General features: G+C 37.1%; 2 protein-coding genes across 2 annotated transcripts; one reads left to right on the top strand and one right to left on the bottom strand.

The window, feature by feature from the left end:
- Positions 1-228: 228 nt before the first annotated feature.
- Positions 229-11,940, bottom strand: st8sia1 (ST8 alpha-N-acetyl-neuraminide alpha-2,8-sialyltransferase 1). The gene is made up of 5 exons (XM_052555103.1): positions 11,203-11,940; positions 10,128-10,272; positions 7,517-7,626; positions 4,232-4,324; positions 229-3,991 (listed from the first exon to the last, which is right to left on the bottom strand). The coding sequence occupies exons 1-5, from the start codon at positions 11,379-11,381 to the stop codon at positions 3,499-3,501; spliced, it is 1,020 nt and encodes a 339-aa protein (XP_052411063.1). The 5' UTR covers positions 11,382-11,940; the 3' UTR covers positions 229-3,498.
- A 12,353-nt stretch (positions 11,941-24,293) lies between these two features.
- On the top strand, positions 24,294-27,470 carry LOC127956290 (troponin I, slow skeletal muscle-like). Its single transcript, XM_052554126.1, has 6 exons — positions 24,294-24,324; positions 24,411-24,452; positions 24,538-24,669; positions 24,786-24,875; positions 26,320-26,502; positions 26,858-27,470. Exons 3-6 carry the CDS (start codon positions 24,541-24,543, stop codon positions 26,957-26,959), a joined length of 504 nt encoding a protein of 167 aa, XP_052410086.1. The 5' UTR covers positions 24,294-24,324; positions 24,411-24,452; positions 24,538-24,540; the 3' UTR covers positions 26,960-27,470.
- The last annotated feature ends 247 nt before the right edge of the window (positions 27,471-27,717 follow it).

The following is a 27,717-nucleotide window of genomic DNA, read 5'->3' as shown; positions in this document are numbered from 1 at the left end:
TTGGGGTAACTCCTACTATATACAGAGGAGATTTTTTTTTTTTTTTGGCACCAAAACTATATATATAAATGTGTGGAAATGTATTATTAATATTAATTTCCAGCTCTCTTCATTGTTTCTTTAAAAAATAAAATTATTGAACAGGAAATATATGTTCGTCCAATTTAGAATGGAGTGCTTCATCTAGGCAAGACTGTTATTCATTGACGTCACACATACTGCAGAAAATGAGTTGACAGGACATCTTTATTGTTTGAAAGTCTGTAGGCTCTTTTTTCTTATCACATTTTCAATACTGGCATAACCCAGGTGGCACGTAAACAACGTTCAGCTCTGTTCCTGTTTATTGTTAATAGATTGTGCCATGCTCAAGTACAAACACCAAATGCTTGAGCCAAGAAGATTGACATGATAGGACACATTTACAGTTTAGTGGAGTAAAATGTATCTAAGATCCAAGCTCCTGTGAGCTTCATCAATGAACAGTAAAGTTGAGGTAAGTTCAGTTTCAACAGGGCATTCACCCTCATATGGCTCAAAGGGTGGAATGCAAAATACATAATTGTTTGTGAGTTTCTTACTCAAAATCAGTTTCAAAAACCAATTACACATCAAAGTCGTGCATGCCTACTTACAAACTACCTCACTCATTCACAATACTGAACAGCACAAAAGGGTGCAAAGAAAAATATAATCATCAGCTCCAGCATTTAACACTTTCCCCATGCTTCATGTCTGCTAAAGTTAAAAAGTTAAGCTAAAGTGGTTTTCTGCCAATTAAGCAATTTAAATATATTACAGTAATGTACGTTGGTCCTTCTACAACCGTGTGCTAGCTATTTTTAAACTTGCATCCATTCACTTATCATAAATCATAATAAATTATTAAATCAATAGGTCTTTCCACATGTCTACACATCAGCCTTGGTTGAAAACAATTCTGTGAGGTTATTTCAGTCTGAGTTTGGGGAAAAAATAAATAATCCTTAGATTTGTTTAAAAACTTGTCTTTGATAAAATTATGTCCATAGCCTTTTTAATACTGATAAAGGCACTCATTGGCTTAAAGTGTGAAAATATGGTAATGGAAATTTCTGGAAATACTCAAATGAGAGCACACATTTCTTTTGCTTTCAAAGCGAGTCTCAAAAAACCTGCTAAGAACAACTCCGGGTCAGAGTTCACCCCATTTTTTTTCATGGTGACTAATACTTCTGGAACTAAGCACAAGCATTTATGCTCCATTATTTGTTATACTGTATTTTATTCAACCCATATATTTTTTTTTAGTTTTTGATTTTTACCAACACATTACGATAATGAGAACATGGACGGGAAATGTGCGGATTTGTCATTTTCCTTCTTCACTGGGGTGAAATGTGACCTGGTTATGTATTTTGTGAGATTCAACCATTACATAGCTCATAGTCTAGCTTCCCTACGCTAATGCACTAATACACAACAACAACTATACAAAAAATGTCAGAACACATTTCAATCAGTTTCAAGAACACAATCTAAATTTTGCCACGAGGGACGCCTTAGTGTAGGAGAATCTTGCGAAGCTGTCTTACAGCTAGCTACCTGAATGCTAACACACCTGCTTTAAATGGTATTTAAAGGCAACTGTTTTCCCATTAAAGGAATCGTTCACCTTAAAATAAAAAATTCTGTCATTTACTCACCCTCATGTCCTTCCAAATCCATAAGACAAATCTGAGAGATTTATGTCCTTCCTTTTAAAGTCCATTACACTAAAACTTTGATGCCTCAGAAAACTCAAACAAAAACAAATGAGGTTTGTTATCATCCATCACAAAAATATGGTTAGGCTTCCATTTACCATATTTGAGATACTCACGTGCACATGTGCGTTGATCAATCTTTATATATATATATCTTTAATCTTTATGCCTCTTTAAAATGCTTGGATTAAACTGCTTGATTGCTTTTACAATGGCTTTTTTATTTTTGAAGCATGAACCATTTCAAAACCATCTCAAAACTCTCAGGTTTCATTAAAATTATCTTAACTTGTGTATCAAAGGTTTTATGACATGGGGTGAATAGGTGACAACAATTGTCATTTTGGGGTGAACTTACCATATAAATACTGAGGTCTCTTGCTTTAAATCAACATAATAGTGCATCCTCCTACCAGTCGTACCTATTACAACTGTCTGACCGTGATGACATATTAAGACTAAGCTGAAGTGTTACATCTAGCACCAACAAATTTAAACCTAATTCCCTGTGTGCAGTTTACAACAACAACAAAAATAAGTCAAGGAAACAAGTTACTGGGCAGACTACCAAAATGGCTGCCAATACATTCAGAAAAAACATGATTCTTATGGAAATTGTAACAAAACTGATAATTGAGTATTTACATGTTCCGGACCAGGTGTCCAGCACCTTAACAGGCCAAAAAATGCTCATCGAATAATTGGTGTCCCTTCAACCATGTGGGATCATTGCACCACTTCGTTATATCTAATGACTGAATTCAAACACATACAATTAACACAAATAATAATTAAAGATACTGCCACAGTAGTCACAGCGAACCCATACTTTTTTCATTGGTACACAAACAAATCTTCTACAGAATTTGGGCCTCCATCCGTTTTGTGGAAGTCTTCCAACTAGATGTGGTCTCTCAACCCATGATTTCCCACTCTAAGCTTGACAAAACACTTTGGTCATGGTAGAAATTCGTTTCATGACTGATCTAGACTGACAAGGTGGTTCTCAGTTAATGTCCTACTTCAGTAAATGTCAAAAATAAATAAAACTAGAATTATACTCGCAATAATACGTGAACTGCAGCCTTCTTTTTAAACCGGTCTCAAATTTTTGAAACCGGATTTATTTCTGTGGCTGTACATTCAATTACCAACTTCCCTTTTCGAGGCTAAACCTGTATTTGCACACTGATTTGTATATATGGAACACTACGAGTAAGATTTTCTCATTATCCCTTATTCCATTTCCTCAAAACTCTAAAGAAAGAGTGTTCAAGACCAAAAAAAAAAAAAAAAAAAAAACGATCAAAGCATTGCTCTCAGTTTCCCTCAGAGTTCCCATTTAAAGTTCTTAAGACATTGTTTGAATCAGCCCCTTCCCCAATCTCTTTATATTAAGTGAACAAATAGTCCTTAGATTCAAAAGTCCAACTGCTGGTGGATGCAGTTTAAATGGGTCACATGACACCCGAGTCCCTCATCACCCCAGGACTTCTACAAACAGACACAACAAGCTTCCAGTGAGTGCATACATGAGAATGGGTACACATGCAAGTCTTTACAACAGTCCCTTGGCAACAAGAGGTTGGGGGTGTGTTGGTAGCAGTTGAGGTTCAAGCATATAGACACCAAAGAGAGGTCCAGCTTTGGGGGTGAGGCATCACCTCACAACCCACAGTATTCTCATGCTAATCACAGTATGGCCATCCAGTTCCTGTGGGGATATACGGAGTTGCCCTGGCAACTCTTCCACTTATTTTTCCTTCTTAGGTTCCTGTCCTTCTTTTGCACAATCGCCAACCTGCATACGCAGCGTGCCGCTCTTATGCAAGTGCCAGAGTTGCAGAAATTCCTCAGGCATGGCGTGAAATCTCGAGGATGGGAGAATGTTGTCATAATAATGGTGGCTGACTGGCTGCTCATCCAGTCCCACCGAAAATGGCCAGAAACCATAAGTGGTAACCTCTTCACACAAGCCAAGGGCAAGGCTCACCAGGAACAACCCTGTGGACAGGCGTTTGCCGTGGACGCCGTGGTTCCTCCAGAATCGACCAACATTTTTAAGGAAGTCAGGGTTGGCAAACAGGACAGTCTGGTTGGAGGCGGAGTCTGCAAGGGCGTGGTATGCCCGCAGGGAGGGGTCAGTGCCGGGTTTCATGGAGAAGGCTGGTATGTAGATGTAGCTAGAGCCATATGCCTTCATACTCTCTACAAAGGATTTGCGGGACCATAGTAGGTTCTGAAAGCTGATAAAGAGGAATGATAAACATTTCTTTTTAATGTCAATATGCAGTGATCTTTAAGTGAAAAATGTGTAAAATATATAGATTTCTGTAACCAAACTGTTTTGTTTAAATATACTGTGGCCACAATGCATGAAGAAAAGAGCATATCTAGTTGTTACTGTAATTTACAATTTTGAATCCATAACCCCCTCTTCCCCCTTAGACAAAAAAATAAATAAGTGAAGAGGAAAAGACACGTACTTCTTTTCAATAATGCTAGGATTCGCGCTCACCAGGTGTGTTCTGGTACCAACATCAGTGGTGTACTCTTTGGACAGAGGAGGAAGGTTACATCTAGAGGTAGAGGAGATGAAGAAAGATTGCAGAAAAAGTTTAGCTGGGAGTCATGTTTTTCAGTTTATGTCAAAAGAAAGCATTGTTTCTTACACTAAATACATTAATACACGTACCAGTTCTTATTGTGATGCTTCTGATAGATTTAGCCCCACATTAACACTTTGCCTATCACAGGTTAGCACAGGCCAGCAACCAGCTAATCAAGGTCTTCAGGATTCTCTGCAAGAAAAGTGGCCCTCCAGCAGCAGTATTGGACACTCTTGGGTTAGCACCAGCAACAGCATCTAGCCCCTGATTCACTGATACTCTCTGTGACCATCAAGCTCTGAGCTCCTGACAAGAGAATTTCCAAGTTAAAAGACCAAGTTGACCTGAGCTGTTAACAATCTCTCCTGTCCTCTTCCTCTTCTGTGTTTCTACTGCCAAGGCCCACTGCTAAAAAAACTAAAACTTAAAAATCAGCACTTTTTATCTGACAGGACAAGGTACCCAATAACAACCAATCTAGCTGCAACAGCAAACATTCCACTGAGACCACCTCACTGTCAATAAAACTATACACCTGAAAAGAGAGAACTCCAGATCATCTGTTCTCATTGCTTTGTTGCCTTGAATACTGTAAATAACCAGATTCTCCAGTCCAACAGTTCTGACCTGTGCATCACAGGTATGACACTGATATGTTTCCAGTGTTATGTTACAGGCAGATCCTTTATAGGTTTCTGGAGAGGAGGGTTGTCTGAACTAAGCACTGGGGTGGCTCAGGGTTCATTGCTTGGTCCTCTCCTTTTATTGATATTCACAACCTCACTATGCTTGATCAAACAGGCAAATGACTTCTCCTATAATAGTGGAACTAATATGCATCTCTACCTGTCGTTCCAACCTAATGGCCCCTTAGTCTCAGCTTGCCCTTAAGACATTTCAATTTGGCTAGAGTTGGGGTTGCTCACCTAGCAACCCCAGAGCTCGTAAACCACAACCAACCAGTTGACTACCTTGTCACTGTTCAATTGGATTCATCAACACAAACACCAACCAGGACAAGGAACCTGGTGGTAGTGTTTGATGACCAGTTTACTACCCACATCTCAACAAAAGCCTGGTCATGCAGGTTAATGCTTTAAAATAACAGGAACACCAGACTATTTTTTTCTGGGTACATTGTGCAGCTCTTTGTACAAATACTTGTCATTTCAAAACTGCACTACTGCAGTGCTCTGTTGGCCAGCTTTCCAGTCAGCACATATAAGCCTCTGCAGATGATCCAGAACTTGGCAGCACATCTACTCTTCAATAAATCAAAGATGTTCCATGCCATATTTTTCTTGATTTTACTCCATTCTCTTCCTTTTGCTGCATACTTAAAATCATTTTTGGGATTTGATACTGGATTTGATAATTGGAAATGGATCCTCCCACCTTAAAGTTCCCTTCTGCATTTTAGAGTCAATGATTGAAGGGCACAAAACATTTCTTCAAAATGTGGCACCTTTACATCTCTACAATGGGATGAACTTCCTACCTTCATCCATTATTACTTTTAAAAGAACAGTTGAAGACTTATATCTTTTCCAATTTTCTTATCTGTTCTTCAATTTCTTTAGATTGTGTTATGATGTGTTGCTCTTTAAGCATGCTTCACTTTGTCAGACAGGTTCTATTTAAGTGATTTCTTGATTCAACAGGGCTGCGTTCAGCCCCGACAAAAGTTGCAAAACGTTTTTCAAACAGAAATGGTGATGCGTTGAACACACTGTTCTGATGACGCAAGAGTTGCAACTATGGCAGCTGAGAAGGCCATTCTTTGAAGAAAAAAAAAGGCCATTCTTTGGTTTCTTTGTGAAGAATTTTCGAAGCCATCTATTTAGCCTCACATACTGACTTTATTTGTAGTTCATACGGTTTTAATACCCTGTATTTTCTTTCTCATTTTTAGGAAAAGCACTTAATTACCATTGTTTATTTCTATACCAAATGTCATACACTTGCAATGAAGCTAAAAATATAAACAACTACATCATTATGTCCTATATTTTTACAATAAAACTTACGACAAACATGTCTTCTAATATCCTCAGTTATTGCATATACCGAGCTGCAACGAACATATTTGTACATTATTTTCCTTGAAGCCATTGTGCGAGTTCACTTTAATACCGCGTGCTTTATATACATGTTGCTGCTGATTGGACTGCAGTTCTGACACACCCACCAAACAAGAGAAAACGCATCTCAAACCCCATTGTACACCGGTGCACACCGTTTCCAGGAAACATGACGTTCAATCCGGAAACCGTAGCAAAACGTTGTGCACCGTTTTTAACTTGAGGTCTGGCAGTAATCAGGCCTGTAATCAGGCCTGGGTGTGGCTAGTGAAATTTCAGAACTCAAAACTCCGCTTTCTAAAATAATGTGGTTAATCACAGTTCTTTCATGATTTAATGGGGTTTGGACACATTTTTTCCCTTAAGGGAAATTTTACAAATACTGCAGTTTGTATTTACTTTCATTATCTTCTAATCTTCTAAGAATCTTTTAAGTGTGACAAATATGCAAAAAACAAAAAAACAAAAAAAAAACAGGCTAAACGTTTTTCACGGCACTGTGTGTGTATATATATGGTATGGACATCTTGGTTTGGTGGATGAGGCCTTACAATGAAGGCAATTCACCCCCAATCCAAAAGGGGGTGCCCGCAGCAATGCGCTGTTTGATAATTGGCTGCCAGCAGAATAACGGCGAAAGCCATGTGATGGCACTTGAAAATAAAGCCCACTAGAGAGTGACTGTGTGCTGACTCTGAATGTGTCTCTTACAGACTGACGAAGGTGCATACTTTAAAGGCTTGTGCACTCAACATGCAAAATATGCAGGACGTTGCGCAAGGACTGGAGTTAAAAACCACTGAACTAAATCAAATATATTTCAAGAATTTATTCCTTGTATGTATATATGTACTGAGGATTTTATATATAACATAATGTAATAATATTTAGCATTTTCACATCTAGGATTAATCTTTTTTTATTTGTACCACTGTTCAGAATAAAAAATGTTTTCCACCGAAATCATATCGAACCGTGACCCGGAACAGTGGTACGTACCGAACTGTGACATCTGTGTACCATTCCACCCCTAATATGTATATATATACACAAATATATATAAACAAATATTACTTCTCACCTCATGATAAATTCAGCTTGGTCAATTTCTTTACCACAGCCACTGTGTTTCAGGACCCCTCCATTGCCCACGACTGAACACTTCTTCAGAGGAAACTGCAATGGTGTATCCTAGCAACACAAAAACTGTGTGTTACACAAATGTGTCAAAGCAATGAAGAGTCACACACACACACACACACACACACACACACACACACACACACACGTAGTACATTTCCATTTGTTTCTTTTGATGTATACAAATTCAAATCTAGGTTACTTCAATATTCATACGCTTCAAAGAGCGGTGAACAATTGGGTGAAACTCATTTGATGAAAAGAACCTTTGTAAGAGCCCCTGGCTATTAAGTGGCATTACAGACAACAATTTCATCTTGCATATTCATAATTAAAACACTCATCTTCAGACATTTTCTTTTTACAGGAGTTACAGACAACAAACCAAGAGAAGCCAAAATCCAAAGCAGATTACATATTATTCCTTATAAGATTTTCATAGTATTGTGGCAGGAAGTTGATACACTGTTGCTAAGCTTCCCTGAGTGGTGTTTGCATTGTTTTTTGGGTGATTTCTAGGTGGTTTCTTAATGGTCCAGAGCAGAAGGGCTTAATCCATATTCTGTATCCCATTATGATCTCTAGCACATATGGCTTGGGTCTACAAAAAAAAAAAAAAATCAACAGAATTGGTGTGTTAATAAAGAATGTATCTGTTATGCTGTCATTAGATGTGCAGCTATACTTTATATATTCTACTTCAGAGATTTATCAAATACTAAAACAAACATTTTAATATCCATTTGTTTAGACACAGACATCATACATGGCATATTACAAATTTAAATTAAATTTATGAATTTAGCAGATACTTTTATCCAAAGCGAATTACAGTGCATTTAGGCTAACATTTTACCTAACATGTGTTCCCTGGGAATTGAACCCACAACCTTGCACCACTACCAAAATGCTCTATCACTTGAGCCACAGGAACTTTATAACTTTATATTACTACTAAGCTTATGACATTTTGACTTGGGGAAAAAGCTGTACAGAGCATATACAAACATGCCTGAAAGATGAATTTTAAGGGAGTGGCTTTTTGGTCAGCAGATGATGACACATTAAACAGACGAGAAATGCACATCATCATGCTTCAACTTTTCTTCAGTCGTTCTGGCATTCCCACAGCAGGAACAAATGTAGTGAAACATCTGGTCACTCTGTTTATATCCAGTTTCCCACTAACAAAATAGCTAAAAAGCCTGAAGTATTATTCACTTAAAGAAATATGCCTGTCCGGAACAAACAGTTAAGCATCCAATTGTGTTTATACTATATATCAGGACTCTCTAATTGAATTAAAGGATAGGAATGTGCTACTCTATATTTTATACCTGTAAATGTTCTAATCTGTTGTTACAGGGTTTGCTAGTCTCAAACACTACTGGAAGATGTTTTTAGTTTAAGCACTGTTCTACACCTATGATTACAGGTAAAGCCGCATTAAATAACTAATAATTTTGACACCAGTTGGTGAAACGTCATGCAAACATCTCTAAAAGAATGAAGCTCTAGTAAGATCATATCAGTGCTGTCCTATCTGGCATCAGTGATACATAACGTTCTGATAAAAATTACAAGCAGATGGTTAAAATTCAGTAAGCCTGACGTACGCTGAAACATAATACTGAGAATGACAGTGACTGTGCATGTAAAAATGAATCTTTTCAATGGGTTTTTTTTTTTTTTTTGGTCACAAAAGAACCATTTACGACTAAATGTACTATAAAATTATTAATTGACCCCTTTTAGTTAAAAAAACTAAATAACAACAAAACAAAACACTGTGTCCATAGTAACATGGCTGCATAATCCATAGATCTCATTGAATAAACATACTAAATCACAGTGTAACTACATTAGTGTGAGGCAGGGGTGCATGAGTGTGTGTAGGATATTGCTTTGTGTGTCCATCAATAATGAGCGTGGGCTCTGAGACAGTGTAGGAGGAACACTGCGACGGAAAGGCAGAATGGTGCCCAGTACAGGACAATCAGGACCCATGCGGGTGTCTCTCCCCTGCCTGTTTATTTTTAGAAGGAGGAGTGCTGCGCTGAGCTTCATGGAGAGTGGGGGTGGAAAGAAAAAAAAAGGGACCAACTGCTTTGCTTTCAAACACTTCCACATTCCAACGTTTATCATTCCAGACATTTATCTGCAAATACACGTAACTAAAAAGAATGTTCTGATAGATTTAAAACACCAAAGTGTGCTGCGATTTTTGGCTAACCATATTTGTGTGTGCCTGTTGAGCATATAATCTTGAATTAACAGCGATTTGGAACAGTACACTCTTCTTCTGTCATGCATTAAAAATTGTATTAGGATGACAAATTAATGTGAAGACACAAAGAACTCAACACAAGGAGGTATTATCTGTTTAATATCAGTTTGACTATTTTAGTGTTATATTGTTACAAATGTAAAGCTGATGCAAAACTTGGATTCAGATAAATAACTGCATTTTACAAGAAACAGTAGTCATGCTAAAGATGTAGCAGCAAAAACTAGTCATATATTTTGGCTCATTGACTTATGATAAACAGTACCTGAACAAAGATTGGGTAGGTGTCATTGGTGACCGTGTGATAATGGTAGATTTCCCCATCGTACCACAAGACTTTGCCTATTGGCGAGTTTTCCTTAGTAACAGCAAACATCCTCTTTGGGTCACAGCATTCTGTCAACAGTTTCCTGTCAAGGAAAGAAAATATTTTGACACTGATTATGGGAAGCAGAAGTAAAGGCTTCTGAAATAGTCATTTCTAATTGTCCAGGAGCAAATACACATTTTTGAAAGAACAAAGTATCTTATTTAACAAAAAGATTTCAGTGCAATTAGATTTAAATAATTTAGTTTCCAATCTGGAAGTGAGCATAAATGAAAAGCATTTATTAAATAAATAAAAAAGAATACATGAATGAATGAATACGGCAGGTTTTGTGAAATTAAAGTTAGAATTTTTAACTCCAAGTAAAGAAAATTTAAGGAATTATTGAAAGGGGCCACAGTGAAATGCATCAAAATAAATTGCATTTATGATTACAAAAACAACATAGGTTTGACAATTTATGGAAACGTGTATAAAGACTTGTTTTCTTCAACTAATGTTTTGCAGCAGATCTTTTCTATTGTGCAACTGACACTTTTCTAATGTAATAATAATAAAATATGATATGTTGACAAAATAACAATATTTTGCTATAACAAATTTCAATCCAAAGTCAAAGGAATAGTATAATAATAATAAACAACAACATCAGAATCAGACGTCGCAAAGACCTGACCTGCTTTTACTATTGAGTTCAGAGCGGGGACAGATAACGTTGCAAACGAGGCTACATCTCTGCGCATGCGCTCTCTTTGATCGGTTTTTCAGAGGAGATGTGTGCACTCTGCAATACTCATATGTAATCACGAGGGCTTGATTACATGGATGAGATACTGATTGCAACCGCTCCATTTACTTAATTGCAGTTAGTGAGAGACTACATGTAATTCCAAATCGCGTCACGGTCCCAATTTATCCAAGATTTGTGGCCATGCGCATCCCAGATGCGCTCACAATGAATGAATAATTGAACGCGATGAATCAAAACTCATTGTAATAACGTTGACGTTACCTGTACAGATCTGCTCCGGTTTGGTTTCTGCTCCACGTCTGTCCCTGCCGCAGAACCTCATCCACCATTTCCTTGTCGCTGGGGATCCTGTACACGGGGAAGATGTAGAGCCACAACAACGCCAACACCAGCAGAGTGGCCCATATATACTTGCTCCGGTGACATCTCAAAGACACCATTCCGCCGATCTGATCAGACAAATGCCTAGCTCAATAACACGTGTTCACGGCTGTCCCGTTTATTTCGGTGCCGCTGCCATTAGGAGCAAAAAGACTCTGAAGTACCGTTATCCTGCTCTTTCCATTACGCGGTGCGTAAGAGACCAACAGTGGTAAACCACTGTTAGATTTTCATGCATGCATCAAATTCCTTCTCATTCCCTGCACTGATTCTTTGCTGATGAATGAGCTCACAATCACGGTCGACTTATTCTGGGATGCGGTTGATGCGATCGCCTTCATCGGTTCCGTCTGGCCCAGTAGGAGGAATCTCACGGGATTTTATACTGGATCCAGATTTCTGCTGCCCCATCACCCCTAACTCAAACCATCTTGAACTCTCCAACAAATCGGATCCCTGCGCTATGCAGCTTCATGTCGCCTTTAACACCGCATCACGGCCCATTTTCACGGCCCATCGCTATGCAAATGAATTTTTAGGCCTCCCCTCTCAACCTGGTCGTCTCGGACGTTATCTTCCGAATAAGTGAGAGACAAAGCTCAGTTTGTGAACGCCTTAGCACGCATCATTGCCTTCATTATTTGTAATGGTGCTGCCCCCTTCTGTTTTAGGATAAGACGGGATAAAAATAAGATTCCCCCCACAACACATCAGTGTTTTTTGATTTGTGGAGCAGAAGTAACAGAATTGACAGACGAAGCCCCCAATTTGCATGGTGTTATTTTTAAATGTTAAACTTAGGTTATTAACGGGTTAATATTTAGCCCATTTCCGCGAATTATTTCAAACATCTTTACTTTAATTAAAATCTATAGGTTAATTCAGTGAAACCATAAAATCTGCATTCATACTGTTGCTATATTGACCTATTAAATTAAAATATGGGTGAATATAGTGCACTCTTAAAAATAGATCTGTTCTTTATTTGCATCAACGGTTCCTTGGAGAACCTTTAACATCCATAGAACCTTTCAAATGCAGAAACGTTTCTTTCTATTTTTTAAATGTTCTTCAAGATGATAAAAATAATACAATTCACTGAAATGTTCTTGAGGGAACCAAATGGCATCACTGCAAAAACACCCCTTTGGAGCCTTTATTTTTAATATGTAAATATTAATATGCCTGTATTTGAGTCATTTAATTTTAATTTATTACCAGATTAATCTCTTGTTCTGGGATATATATATATATATATATATATATATATATATATATATATACACACACACACACACACACACACACACACACACACACACACACACACACACACACACACACACATATATATATATATATATATATATATATATATCCTTTTAGGGTATATTTTATATCCACACAGGCTGTACTGGTGCATAACAGCTTTAATTATTTTTAATTAATGTAATTTAATGATCAAATAAGTTCCTGTCCTTAATTACAATTCAATTATGAGAATATCACATGAAAAATAAAATCTTGCAATGCACTTAACTAAATTAATCAAATTGCAAGCAGTATATACTCCATACTGCACACTACTCAATATGAAGTTTACTTAAATTGAATGACTAAATAACAGTAATGAGTGGTTGATATCTCTTCTGATCCATACTACGCACTACAAATGGAAGTGAAGTGCATCGCCTCATGAGATACAGTAGGACTATGCTGTTACACAATAAGGTATACAGAAAAAGCAAATAGTACAAATAATATAAAACATTATTGTACACACCCTTCTCCACCAGCAGAAGGAGATCTTGGACTATAACATGATCAGTCATAATGAGTAATGTCATTCAAGCATGTAGAGGTTTAGCCTATATTATATTTAGAATCTGAAACCAGGCTGATGGATCATGTTAAAGCTGCCTGACTGAAGATTTTAAGATTGCTTATAGTCACAGGAATTTTTTCCAAATCTCAATGTGGGTGAAAACTGCAATTTTTTAATGGTGCAGTATGAAGTCCAACAAGTCTGGAATGACATGAGAGTGAAGAAACGATGACAGAATTATAAGTGTTGGATGAATTTACAGCTGCTAATTACTTACTATCTGCTTTTAATTATTTCATAATAAAAACTTAATATATTCATTTCAAGTTTTTGTATCTATATAATTTAAAATGTACATTTATTTAAAATCTTTAATATATTTTTCCAAACATTTTTTTAAATGTATAGTTATGTAGATTTTTACAGTATTGACTGGATGACTGTACAGTAACATGAATAAAATAAAAACAGCTAATTAAACAGCTAATTACTGAAAAAAATTTTTTTAAAGCTTCTGATAAAATAAATAGTAAATTATAATATATACAACATTGTCCTTTGTAGTATTTGGCTGAAAAACTGTGCTATTTAATAGAATAATATGCAGAAACATCAACAGATTCACATACACAATTAATCTTTTTATTTATTTATATATATTTTTAAAGACTTAATATTGGTGTTTTTGACTTTATTTCAGGACTCAGGATTCAATCTTGGGACATCTACACGCTGGCCAAAAAACTTTTTTTTTTTTTTTTTATAAATATGGAAATTATGTACATGTTGAATTAATATATTCTGGGATCATGAATAATACATAAATACACATTTTCATGTTCAAACAGGGGCGCTGCACAAGATCCCAGTCCTAATGCCACCCCTAATGCCACCAATTTTATTCCAGACTTTTCAAGGGCCCTCTCTTCCTTTGGGGCCCTGGTCATCAGTACTGGTTTTACCCCCAGTTCAGCGCCCCTGTGTTCAAATAAATGATGACTAAAAGTTGCTGGTAAACCAGATATTTTAAATGTATTCCAGATTAAATGAAACCTCACATTGTTTTAAAGATTTTAAAGATTGTTTTCCTGGTAAAGTAAATACAAGTCAAGTTATCAGTATCTTTTAAAAGAAACCAAAACAAAGAAGGTGTTGACAGAAATGCAGTTACACTGAAAGAGTTACAATGTAAATATGCAGTGTCTGTATGTTATCTCTTGTGGGATGGATTTTGCACACAAATGCTTTTTACATTTTTAAAAATTTTATACAATTAATTCATAATATTTTATTTATCAAAATAATGAATTAAAAAAAAAACATTTTGTACAAAAAGAAAAAAATCCTATCCAAATATGTTAAGGAGTACTATTTTATTATTTGTTTTACCAAACAGTGAACCACCAAATCCTTCATATCTTACCTGATCTGCCTCATTTTGGTTTTATGTTGACAGGTGTTGAAAGTCATTGATGCATAGAGCCAGCAGCAGACACTGCGATGGATATTATAATAACGGGGTGAGCAAGTTCCCCATAACTGTGTTGGGATCATGTTTAAGAATAAATAGCTGAAGCACCTGCTCTGGACTATTTTGGCAACATATCAACAAGGTCATTTCCCTTCTGCCGCATATTGTTTTCATCCCTTTGCATACACACTCTATATGTAACGATACTGTGGATCAATAAAGCTTATGAAGAAGAGTGTCATTAATGGTTGCCTCTACAAATGGCTTCTCAGTGAAGTACATTAATGCACTTGTTGGTAGAATAGACATTGTTGTCTTTTATGTATTACATGGGTTTGACTTCTAGGTTGATTACTTTCTGCTCAGGCATAACTTTTGAAATGTGTAGAACAGGCATGTGGATTGGTGCTACATACCTTTCTGCAAGCTTATTATCTGATAGTTAACAGGTGAAAACAAAGTCACTTTGACTTTAATTATGAAAACATTTTTTTACTTCTTGAGACATAGCATTAATTGGCATGAATCTGTGATTTAGTGAAACATCAATGATACATTTTTATGTTTATGACTTCTGTTCTATTTTTGAATTAAATCAGTGAGAACGAAAACGAGCCAATGTATAATGGATTATGTTCTGACATTACATAATAAAACATAAAAGATTTCTTACAATCTCTTTAATTTTAAGTAGCTCCTGTTGCACCAGAAAATCAAAATGGCTGCTGCATGTAATACAATGATGATTCAGTAAATGGAACCGACCATCTGAAACCATTTTACATTTTATCAATTCATTGAAGTCAGTATTTTTAATAAGCTTGACCATGTGAGATTTTAGAATTACACAAATTTGTGATTTTGTATGATTTGACATCAATAAACATTGACAGATTGTACAAAAATCAGTAACACTCTATTCGCACCACCCAGTAGATATTTCACATTGAATATGTCATGAAATGTACATTTTCAATTTCAATAAAATTTTTATTTGTATAGCGCATTTCCAACAGCCCCCAGGCTGACCAAAGTGCTTTACACATGCGCAATAGTATTACACATACATGTAAAATATACCAGACACAAATTTAAAACCACCCATTTAAAAATTTTATGTATCACAGTAGTCAATACACTAAAGAAAATAAAAAGGTTTTTAGCAAGAACTTAAAAATAGACAAGAAATGGGCCAGTCTAATCTCTAAAGGCAGGGTATTCAAGAGTGGTGGCCCTGCCACCGCAAATGCACACTTTACGCTTTAGTCTAACGCAAGGGACCACCAACAAAGCCTGGTCACAGGATCGAAGGCTTCTAGATGGAGTATACAGATGAAGAAGTTTAGATAAATAGACTTGAGCTTTGTTATGAAGGGATTTATAGACAAAGAGGAGAATTTTAAAGTCTATTCTCTGACAAATTGTGTAGTATTTTACGTAAGTATTTTACGTCTTGGAAATATTTTCATCATGAGATCAGGCTCACAAATATTTATGAATAAGACTGTAATGAATACATATCTTGCTTTAAAGAAGCAACCTATTATGTCCTGACTGACATAGTTATTAGTATTTGTTAGTTAGTGAAAACATTTTGTTTACAATCTCCTTAATTTTAAATAGTTCCTGTTACTGGGCAGCATCAGAAAAACAAAATGTATGTCAACACAGCATGTTGCAGGTAAGCTTAAATGGCCAAATGAAATGTGGGTGTTATTGTTGCAATGCAGTTTAACGGGTATAGCTCAAGAGGTTTGCACATCATTACCAATTGAGCAATTACTGTATTATTGTAACATGGAGTCAAAGTCGAGCGGATCCATTTGCAGCTTTTATTAATCATGGTCAGAAACAGTCAAGATCAATCACTAGCATCAGAGATAACACATATAATCCAGATACATAGACATATTCCAGGCAGAGGTCGGGGCAGGCAGCAATCAGCATAAACAGATTAAAAAAACAAGAGCAATTGTCAAAGGGGCAGATGGCAGAGAATCACAGGCGGTACAAACAATCCAAGATAATACACGACAGGAACAAACACAAGGAAAGCACTCGCAAATGTCAGACTGGGCTAAACAAGACTTCGCAATCACTGAGAGTCCAAACACAGTATATGTAGGGGAGTGGTAAAGGGGAACATCTGGTGGTGATTAGCCCCTAAGCACAGGATTATCGGAAATGGAGTTCAGATACCAAATGCAAGAGTAATGAATTGGGTGCCCTCTACTGGAGTTCATGGGCACACAGCTGAAGAACATGACAATTATAAAATCCTTAAAGCTGCTGTTCTCAGAGCATAGGAACTGGTCCCTGAGGGTTATCGCCAAAAGTTTAGAGTGCATACAAAGTCAGAGAGACTTTGAGAGAGAAAGTTTGCAAGAGAGAAATGAGTGTTTGAAAAATGGTGTCTCTCCAGTAAGACCACTACTATTGAGCAGTTGAAAGAGTTGATCATACTGGAGGATTTTAAAACATGTCTTCCTGAGGGTGTTGTCATTCATTTAAATGAGCCAAAAGTAGCTTCGTTGTTGGATGCTGCTGTATTAGCAGACAAGTTTGTTTTGACGCAAAGCAATCTGTTTCCATCTGTCCGTTCGTCAAAAGCTCCACTTGCTAATAAAAATACTGTAATACAAGAGTTGTCACGTCACTGTATTTGTCGAAAAATAATGCAATCAAGACAAATGTTACTGCTTTTACTGTCTGTGGGGGCTAAAATAAAGAAGCCTGCGTTGGTGCAAACGATGTCAGTAGTTAAGGATAAATATATGCAACCTTTCTGGCACTTCCTTGTCTGACATTGAACATCAGCCTGTTGTGATTTTGCAAGATACAGGCTCAGTGCAGTCCTTTGTCCTAATATAATTACTGCCTTTCTCACAAATTTCATACACCGGTACAGATGTAATTAGTGGTATTGAGATGGGGTATGATAGTGTACCTCTCCATCAAGTACACTTAAAATCTAATCTTGTGAGTTGATTAGTTAATCTCGGTGTGCGGAGCAGTTATTGTTTGAAGGGGTGGGTCTCATAATCGGAAATGACCTGGCAGGTGGTCAAGTTTTTCCCAGATCTATAGTGGTGAACGATGGTAAAGCTGATGTTACTTCTAGTCTTTCCCAATAATTCCTATCTACATTTCCTGCATGTGTAGTGGCCCAAGCACAGTCCAGAAAGTTTAAAGACATTGTAAATCTTACCGACTCATTCTTGCAAGAGTCCTCTGAACCTCTCAAATGTGAGTTATTGATAAAGCCTGAGTTTGAGGAATGGGTTGACATAAATAGTTCACATCAGACTCTTGGTGTTGACCAAAATCAGTTAATTGCAGAACAAAACATAGACTCATCTCATTACTTTAAAAAAGTGCCCCGACAAAAGAATTGCTTACTACTGTGATAATGGAGTGTTGATGAGGAAATGGAAGTAAGTGGATGATGATGTTTCTGACTGCCGTGGAGTCCATCAAATCGTCCTTCCTGCTACATACTGTATCATCCACAGATGCTGACGCTTCCCCACAAAAATGTACTTGCAGGGCACTTGGGTGTCAATAAATCCATTCACCATATAACTAAGAACTACATTTGGCCAGGTTGCAAATCCTCAATAACTGAGTTTTGCAGAACCTTTGAGGTGTGTCAGAAATTTGGCAAACCAAACCAGAAGGTTCCCGTTGCTTCTCTACATCCCATGAAGAACTGACTTGAATGAGTCAATCTTTCGTTCGTTATTTGGCTCAGCTCGGTGTTCATCTTCAGTTCTCTCTTCATAGCAGTTCAGTCAGTGTACTGTTTGAGTAAATGAATTACTCCGGGATATTGGTTTATTTTAACTCAGAGGGAGTGTCAGCCATATTAAAAAAAGTTAACAGCTTAAGTCATTTGTGGATTAATGCTGCTTATTGCTACTTAAGCCATGGACTTCCTCTTTCTCACGGGCGAATATTGTTTGCGTATATCGCTCTTCTTGTGGTAGCACCTTACAGAGCAAATTTCTGCCCTAGTTTCCAATCCCTAATTCTTAGTCGTAGTCTTTTCTTGCCTGCTTTCCCGTGTTACCTAATTCTTGCCTGTTTATATTGGATTAAACCTTTGCCTTTCTGTTTCGGACCGTGTTAGCATCTCGCCTGGACTACTGCTCATGTTTTTGGATTTCCCCTCTTGTCAAGACTCTGGATATGGTTAGCCGCCAATTGACCACACCCACTTTGGATTACCCTTGTCTTGCACTTGATATACCTGTGTGCCATTGTCTGACCCTTGCCTGTTTTGACCATATTTAAGAATAAATCTTTGCATATGGATCTGCATGTCTCACATGTCATTAGCCTCATTACAACCCACAGAACTGCATTCCAGAGAGAGAGTCTGAGGTGTTCCGTGTGTACAACTACCATCTTCTACTCCCAGTGAGGTTAACTTCCATGTTTGTTGTTTGCTTTGCTTGTAGTGTTAAGGGAATGCTGTTAGGTGTGTTGAGCAGAGTGTTTTGTAACTTATTTATGAGGGAAAGTTTTGTAGGGAGGTGGATGCAAAAAACAAACAAAACAAAACAAACCCACAAAGGAGAGATTGTATAGGTAGGTTTGTCCCTCTTGGTATAAATCGATAGTTCCCCGCATTACAAAAAAATCACAGTCTGGGGGGTCCCCGTTATGGCACCCCTGAGAATTGTTTTATTCTGCTGTTCACGAATCAAGTGTGCAGAGGTGCTATCCATTTGTGGGCCCCATTAACAAACTATTTTGAGAGGGTATATCCTACATGTGAATGATAAATATTGATGTCAATATTTTGTGTGTATAATGTGTGTTTGTGAACTCAACATCAATCCAAAGAAAAGACATTGTATATTTTTATGCAGGGCTGTTGCTAGTGGGGTAAAAGGTGGTGACGAATATAGGGGCCGACGGCTGAGTGGGGGCCCCCTGGCGATCTCAATCATCTGGCTGAGGCCAGTCTAAAAAGACGATCAGAACAGCTGACAGGCCACTGCTGCCTTTCGTCATGAAAGCTCATCATTTTCATGTGTTTTTAAGCCGTGCCACTTGCCAGTTCAAACATCCAAAATAGTTTATGGCCAGCAGCTATATCACCCTGGAACCCAAGACCGGTTTCCCACTGAAGCTAAGCAGGGCTGAGCCTGGTCAGTACCTGGATGGGAGACCTCCTGAGAAAACTAGGTTGCTGCTGGAAGAGGTGCTAGTGAGGCCAGCAGGGGGTGCTCACCCTGTGGTCTGTGTGGGTCCTAGCGCCCCAGTGTAGTGATGGGGACACTATACTATCAACAAGCACAGTCCTTCGGATGAGACGTTAAACCGAGGTCCTGACTCTCTGTGGTCATTAAAAATCCCAGGATGTCTTTCAAGAGGTGCTAGTGAGGCCAGCAGGGGGTGCTCACCCTGTGGTCTGTGTGGGTCCTAGCCAGTGGTGGACGAAGTACACAAATCAGGTAAAAGTACTCCTTTTTCAATCTTACTCAAGTGAAAGTACAAAAGTACTAAATTTTTTATGTACTTAAGTAAAAAAGTACTGAAAGATAGATGTTTGCAATTTTATAGGCTACTTAATTTAATGTTATATTAGCACATATTTTTTTATAATCCTACTGCTCAAAATACCTGGGATTTTTTCCAAAATAACCACTATATGGAGTCAAGAATTTTTGTTGTTGATATGGACTACGCTGATGAGAGTAATGTTCACTGTGAAGCTTACACTGTGATGTACCTGAGAGAAAACAAAGTTGACCATCTGTTTTTCACCAATAAGAACAAAGTAATTTAAAGTTTGTTTTACAGAACATCAAAGTTACAGAACAGACCAAAAGTTTGGGCACACCTCCTCATTGAAATAGTTTTCTTTGTTTTCATGACTATGAAGATTGTAGAGTCACACTGAAGGCATCAAGGGCTATTTGACCAAGAAGGAGAGTTGATGGGGTGCTGCAGATGACCTGGCCTCCACAGTCACCGGACCTGAACCCAATGGAGATGGTTTAGGGGTGAGCTGGAGCGCAGACAGAAGGCAAAAGGGCCAACAAGTGCTAAGCATCTCTCGGAGAACTCCTTCAAGACTGTTGGAAGACCATTTCAGGTGACTACCTCTTGAAGCTCATCAAGAGAATGCCAAGAGTGTGCAAAGCAGTAATCAAAGCAAAAGGTGGCTACTTTGAAGAACCTACAATATGACATATTTTCAGTTGTTTCAAGCTTTTTTGTTATTAATATAATTCCATATATAATTCCACATGTGTTAATTCATAGTTTTGATGCCTTCAGTGTGAATCTACAACTTTCTTAGTCATAAAAATGAAGAAAACTCTTTGAATGAGAAAGTGTGTCCAAACTTTTGGTCTGTACTGTAACTTTATATATGACATGATAATAAGGCCTGAAGTTCGGAAGAACATATATAATTATATTTTCATAATGATTTTTTCCTTCTCAAACCTTGTCTATGGTTTAAAAACTACCCTGGCCAAACGGGGTGCATCTCTTCCCACTTTAATAATTACTGTAGTTACCATGTTCTGAACATCACATCCTTTCTTTTCTACCCGGATGTAATCTCTCTCTCTCTCTCTCTCTCTCTCTCCCTATATATATATATATATATATTTTTTTTTTATATATATATATATATAGGTGGTTAAAAATATTTGGACATTATTTATAAAAATTACCTCAACTTAGCACCAACAAGCTTGTTAGCTAGACAGTTAGCATCAGCTAACAATATTTACTTATTTTCAGTACGGTTATGAATAAACATTCATGTCTGTCTACTCGTCTAGTTAATCCAAACAATATACATATGTATAACGTTACTGTTGATAAACAATATAAAAACAGACATCACGTAGGACATTTTAATAAAACTGTTAACATTATGGCAGAGGGGAATTTGAACGTGCATGAGTTATTGTATTTAATCTGTGTTATTTTTACCTAAAATTGATGTGTCTGCACTCGAGCATTTCAGTGGGCTTGAATAGATCACTCTTTACAACGGATTTAGTTCCCAAACAACTGAAAATTTTGACCTAAATATGATTTTCAGTTACAATAATTAATCCAATATTTCGACATTAATAACTTACTTTTAGCAACATCAGACGCACGCGCGCTCACAAGAGCTCCCGGTTCTTACTTCTGGAGACTCGCACTAAACGGTTCATTTGAATCAGTGAGTGGTCGACTCCAGAACAGCTGCAATCGGATCATTCTAATTCGTAAACGAATCGTTTGGTGCGATTCGCGATCCGATTTAAAGGTTTATTTTGAAAAGACTCAGTTCATTCATGATGAATCAGACACCGCTTGCGTCTCGGAGCACGTGATATATTATAGGGAGTAACGATATGTTTTATGAAATGTAGTGAAGTAAAAAGTACGATTTTATGCTTCGGAATGTAGTGAAGTAAAAGTAAAAGTTACTCAAAATAAAATTACTCAAGTAAAGTACAGATACTTGAAAAATGTACTTAAGTACAGTAACGAAGTAAAGCTACTCCGTTACTGTCCACCACTGGTCCTAGCACCCCAGTGTAGTGATGGGGACACTATACTATCAACAAGCACAGTCCTTCGGATGAGACGTTAAACCGAGGTCTTGACTCTCTGTGGTCATAAAAAATCCCAGGATGTCTTTCGAAAAGAGTAGAGGTGTGACCTAGGCATCCTGGCAAAATTCGCCCATTGGCCTCTGACCATAATGGGCTTCTAACAGTCCCCATTTCTGCTGATTGGCTTCATCACTCCGTCTCCTCTCCACCAGTAAGTTGGTGTGTGGTGTGTGGTGGGCGTTCTGGCGCAATATGGCTGCCGTCGCATCATCCAGGTGGATGCTGCACACTGGTGGTGGATGAGGAGATACCCCGTGACTATGTTAGCGCTTTGAGTGTCTAGAAAAAGCGCTATATAAATGTAAGGAATTATTATTATTATTAGTTTAAAGCATTCAAACTCAAGAAGCGGAAAAGCTTGGCTTAGTAGCTGGTTACTCGCATGCTGTGTTCTCACCCAAAGAGACCCATCTCACAGACAGCAATACTGAACCGAGGTCTCCTTTATGAAGTTCTCCTCGAAGTTCCTTCTGCACCTGAACAAACAAATACAAATCGCAGTTTAAACAAACAGAAAAGTTTGTGAAAGAGCCCAATTCAGCACCCACAGTGACAACATATGCTCTCCACTTCTGTTGGCATCTCACAACACATACTACTAAAAAAACACCAATTTTGAAAAGATATCTGTCTCTCTAAAGACGTGCTGCTGCAGTGGATGACTAATCCATCGCTCTGAGTAACATTACTTGATAAAATTAAACGTTGTCTGTTTATATATCGAAATCATCTTCCATTGTGATTTCCTGTACGTCTAAATATGTTTAGATCTTCACAGTAAAAGGTAACACTTCCGAAATCTCTGTGCAAACAATAAGTGACGTACACGCACGATAGATCACTTCCGGCGCTTTCCGCACTTGCGCAGACTAAGCCAGAGCGCGCGCAAATGTCACACAACAGGAAGCACGAGCACCCTCAGATCACTTGGACGTGGTTGTGTACAAGATGTACATAAAAACCATATAAATACTGTTCGTTTTCTCACACAAATCACTCGTTTCGTGTCTTACGTCATCAATGTGTACTTATAATGGGGAATTGTTTCATTCGGACTTCTCTGTGCATGCTCTTTGAGGTGGTGACCATAGACCTGCATTATGAGAGTCACAGACAAAAACGGTTTGACCTAAACATATCAAAATGGAGAGTACTGCGTAAACAAAGACACCTATGTCTTGGATGCCCTTGAGGTAAGCTAAAACATACCAAAATGTAATTTGAAAGTGAACTATCCCTTTAAACAATTTCAAACAGGGCCAATTTGTACAACCTGCACTGGGGTCCCACAAACCCCAGCTATTGCCCTGTTCTTAGGTATACTGTATTGTCACAGCTTTGCAGTTGGTGATATTTCATTTTTAGAACACTGCCAAGGCATTCCTGGTGACGGAAACAATATCTGACAGCCAGTGGTGGCTGGACTATAAAATCCCTTTGTCTCAACACCCTGTTGTTCTGCCTCTTGTCCTCGACCATCAGCCACACAGAATCTAGGTATGACATACATACTTTACCCGATTTAGCTTAAAATTTGAATCTGTTAAATTTACTGTTTTGTTGTTGTTATTATTAATTATGCATTCATTTTTTTTCAGGTTTCATGTAAAATATCTGGTTGAAATTATTTTTTTCCAGTTCAGCAAGACAGCAAAATGGGCGAGTAAGTACCATTTATAAAAATAAAAAGATTATTCAACATTTGATGTTCATAGGGCATACACATACAGCATTACGTTTTGTGAAACTCAATAGCCACTCAAAATGCATTCTATCAATATTTAGTGATCAATGAATGTTTTTTAATTACTTGAATAGCTTGATTAATCAAAATGCCTTACTGATGATTATTTCCTCTCTTTATTAACCATAACTTTTCATAACTATTGATACTGGCAGTCCGGTAAGCAGTTGTTTTCAAAACTATTTTACATTTTAACACAGACAGTGCTTGTAGTATTTACACAGATATCAAACTAATACTTATTTTCACATTTAAATGTTTCTGCTTAATTAAAATTGTCATTTACCAGATACGAAGGCCTGGAAATCCAAAAGTGGACAACAAAGTATGTCAACAAAGTAGGCATGCTAAGCAATATTTTACTCTTATCGCTTTTCATCTACATCTCATTTCCCTTTCTTTATTTAACAGCCTAAGTCAAAAATTTCAGCATCTCGAAAACTTTCTTTGAAGGTTGGATGACCTACTTTGTTGTACCTATGTTATTACCTCCTTTTTTGTGAAATTGTCATAAAACTCCTCTTCCTTTTTCGAACAGATAATGCTTCTAAACAGAGCGATGGAGGATTTGGAGAAAGAAAAACAGGACAGGGAAGAAGAGAAAAATTGTTACCTCAAAGAAAAACACCCTCCTTTACATCTTTCTGGACTCTCTCTGGCAGAGTTACAGGTGATGTGCTCAGGCAGAAACAACATTTTTGTTGAAGACAAAATGTGCAGTTTAGCTTCATTTATTATTTGTCAAATCTCAGGCCAGCTGTATTTATGTTGAATATTCATTTTCAGAATCTGTGTAAGCAACTCTATGCCAAAATTGATGTAGTAGATGAAGAGAGATACGACTATGAGGATAAAGTCAACAAGCACAACAAAGATGTAAGTATAATACCAACCAATAAGATATTTTTAGTATGGACAATACCGGTTGGGAAACTCCCAGCAAAAATTTTATGTTGAAGCCAATGCAGGCATGATATGGATTTGAGGTATTGGCACCAAATATGTTTGTTTTTATATCAACCTTATCTTAATCATCCCATATCTTTTTACTTTTAGTCCTACCGGGGCAAATTACCTTTACCTGAAGCCGATATTGGCTCCATCAAGAAATGCTGTCTAGTAGGATTTTCTTCCATCCCTGATCAAACATACCAGAATTATTATAGCATCTTGAACCAGTGTGTCTAAATCCCTTTCAGCACTACTGTCCTGTCGAGTTTAGCAAAAGCCATTGGAAGCCAAGCCTGCAACCTATAGCCAAAAAAACCCGTAAAGGTTAATGCTAACGCAGGGAAGGAGACTTGGTGCCAGTGGCATAAACTAAGCCTCTATGTTAAGACAGTGTTTTAAGAACTAGTAGTCAACCAAAGGGTAATCAGTCTTATATTTTGGTTTCAGCGAATCTAAGTTTTTATGTAACCAAAAAAAAAAAAAAAAAACAGTCTTAAAGCTAAAGTCCAAAACTTTTTTTTGGTTAAAAAATATCCAAAATCAATATTTGAGCATGTGTATAACCAGTCAGTTTTCGAAAAAATAAAAATAAAATCACCTTACTTTACCCTGATTCACAACGGTTCATTTATAATAATTTTTTCTAATTTCAGTGGTTCGGGTAGGCTTTTGGGGGAAATTCGAGCATGGCACTGTGTCATTACGTCACGTCTGTAAACCTAAATAATTTTCACGGCTACTAGGCTATCACATGTGAGGATCCTGCAGGTGATGGATCATTCAATTATAGCCTATTCCCACAGCAGCTGGAATAATTAAATGTCAAAAAATTATTTTGATGGCAGATTGTAATCAAGAAAGATTATATGAAATACATGAATTAAATAAAATTATATTCCAGTTTTAAATGTGCTTCTGATTACAGATAGCCTGAGTTTACACAAGATATGTATTTTAAAGACACCCAGTTTGATTGGAGCATAGTTTGCTTTTTGGGTTAAATGAATTTCTTAACAAGATTAAGTGTTGGAATTTGTTACAAATTTGTGTTGGAACTATGGTTTTGGAAAATACAGAATACAGAATTGTCAATACTGACAAGAAAGAGGAGACAGAAGGGAGACTGAAGGTCACATGGAGGAGCAAAGCAGATATAGAGCAAGTACCAGATGCTGATGATGGACAATCCCCAATGGCAGAATGAACCACGATCAAACCCGAGTTCTGACATTGGGCTGCATACTTCTCAAGGTCGATATACTAACAAAAGAAACTGCCATTGAGAAGAATGGATGTTCAAATGGAAAGCTTATTTTGAGGTATTATGCACCTCATGGGTAATGGAAATTTTGTATTCCACTTATTTTAGATAAATGAGCTGAAGTTGAAAGTTCAGGATCTAGGTGGGAAGTTCAAGAAACCCCCACTGAGGAAGGTGCGTGTGTCTGCTGATGAGATGATGAGGGCCTTGCTGGGGTCCAAACACAAAGGCTCCATGGACCTCCGTGCAAATTTGAAGTCAGTCAAGAAGGAGGATATCAAGCAAGAAAAGGTAAAGTGAAGAATAAAAAACACATATATCAAAACTCTAGCAGAAAAGAAAACAGATATTACATATTAAGTAAATGTCATGTTGTTTACATGGTTTTTCAGTCTCACATTTTTTAAGGTCCAATTCTTGCTATTAACAAACCATGAAATATTCTGAAGTGTTACCGTTTTTTCTAGATTTTATACTTGAGTCAAGCTTTTAATATATATATTTAATATATATTTGTATATATTTAATTCTGTTTAGTCTCAGTCACAACATTACGTCATCTCCACAGTTTGGCAGTGAACATAATTGATAGTTGATACTTCTCAAATCATGCCACTATAATACATTGTTGCTTTCTGTCTAATAGGTCTTGACGACTGAGGTAGGTGACTGGCGTAAAAATGTGGAAGCCATGTCTGGAATGGAGGGAAGAAAGAAGATGTTTGACACTGCTGGGGGAGGCCAGTAAAGCCCTTCATAAAACCAGCCTGACCTTCTGGACGGTCTTTTCAGAGAAGATATAAAATGGAAGAGATGAGAGTGAAGTGTTTTCTTTCTTTGTTGACCTTTCTGAGCGGCTGTTTTTCCAAGCCAAACCATAAGTAACTGATAAGTATTATTTGACCCCAAATTTAAATCCTTCAATTATTTACTTATCGTTTTGTTGATTCCCACATTAGTGACAATGCTCTTATTCTCATTCAAAGCTTCATAAAAGAACATCCCATGATATTTATTTCAAGTCTTCTGAAGCTATGGATTGCTGTTATGATACTTTCATGTGTCTTTTTTTTTCATATTTGGAGCTTGACAGTCCCTAGACAAAATTGATTTTCATTGTATGGAACAATAATATGCAAACGATTATTATTTTTTCATTAAAAATAATATTTGACATATCTTCATTAAAGATTAAAGTGTAGACAGAGACATAAGATAGGCCTTGTTAATGTTACATGTTTTTGAGACTTATGCGGCCATTTTATTTCATTAATAATGTATCAAATAATAAAAATAGTAATACAAAAATAAATAAAAAACTCAGACGGGATGTGTTTGACTGGGATATAATTATGTTTTTGTGTGCTATAATGAAGTCTTAAATTGGCATTAAAAGTTCCATTATTAAGCAGAAAATTACTCTATTCTTTTTTTATTATTTCAGTATTCACATAATTTATGCAACTAAACAAATGATGACATACATGTATATTTTACTGCCTTAAA

This window comes from Carassius gibelio, chromosome B4 (genome assembly GCF_023724105.1).
Source record: "Carassius gibelio isolate Cgi1373 ecotype wild population from Czech Republic chromosome B4, carGib1.2-hapl.c, whole genome shotgun sequence".
NCBI lineage: Eukaryota > Metazoa > Chordata > Actinopteri > Cypriniformes > Cyprinidae > Carassius > Carassius gibelio.
This window is presented reverse-complemented; position numbering and strand designations above follow the sequence as displayed.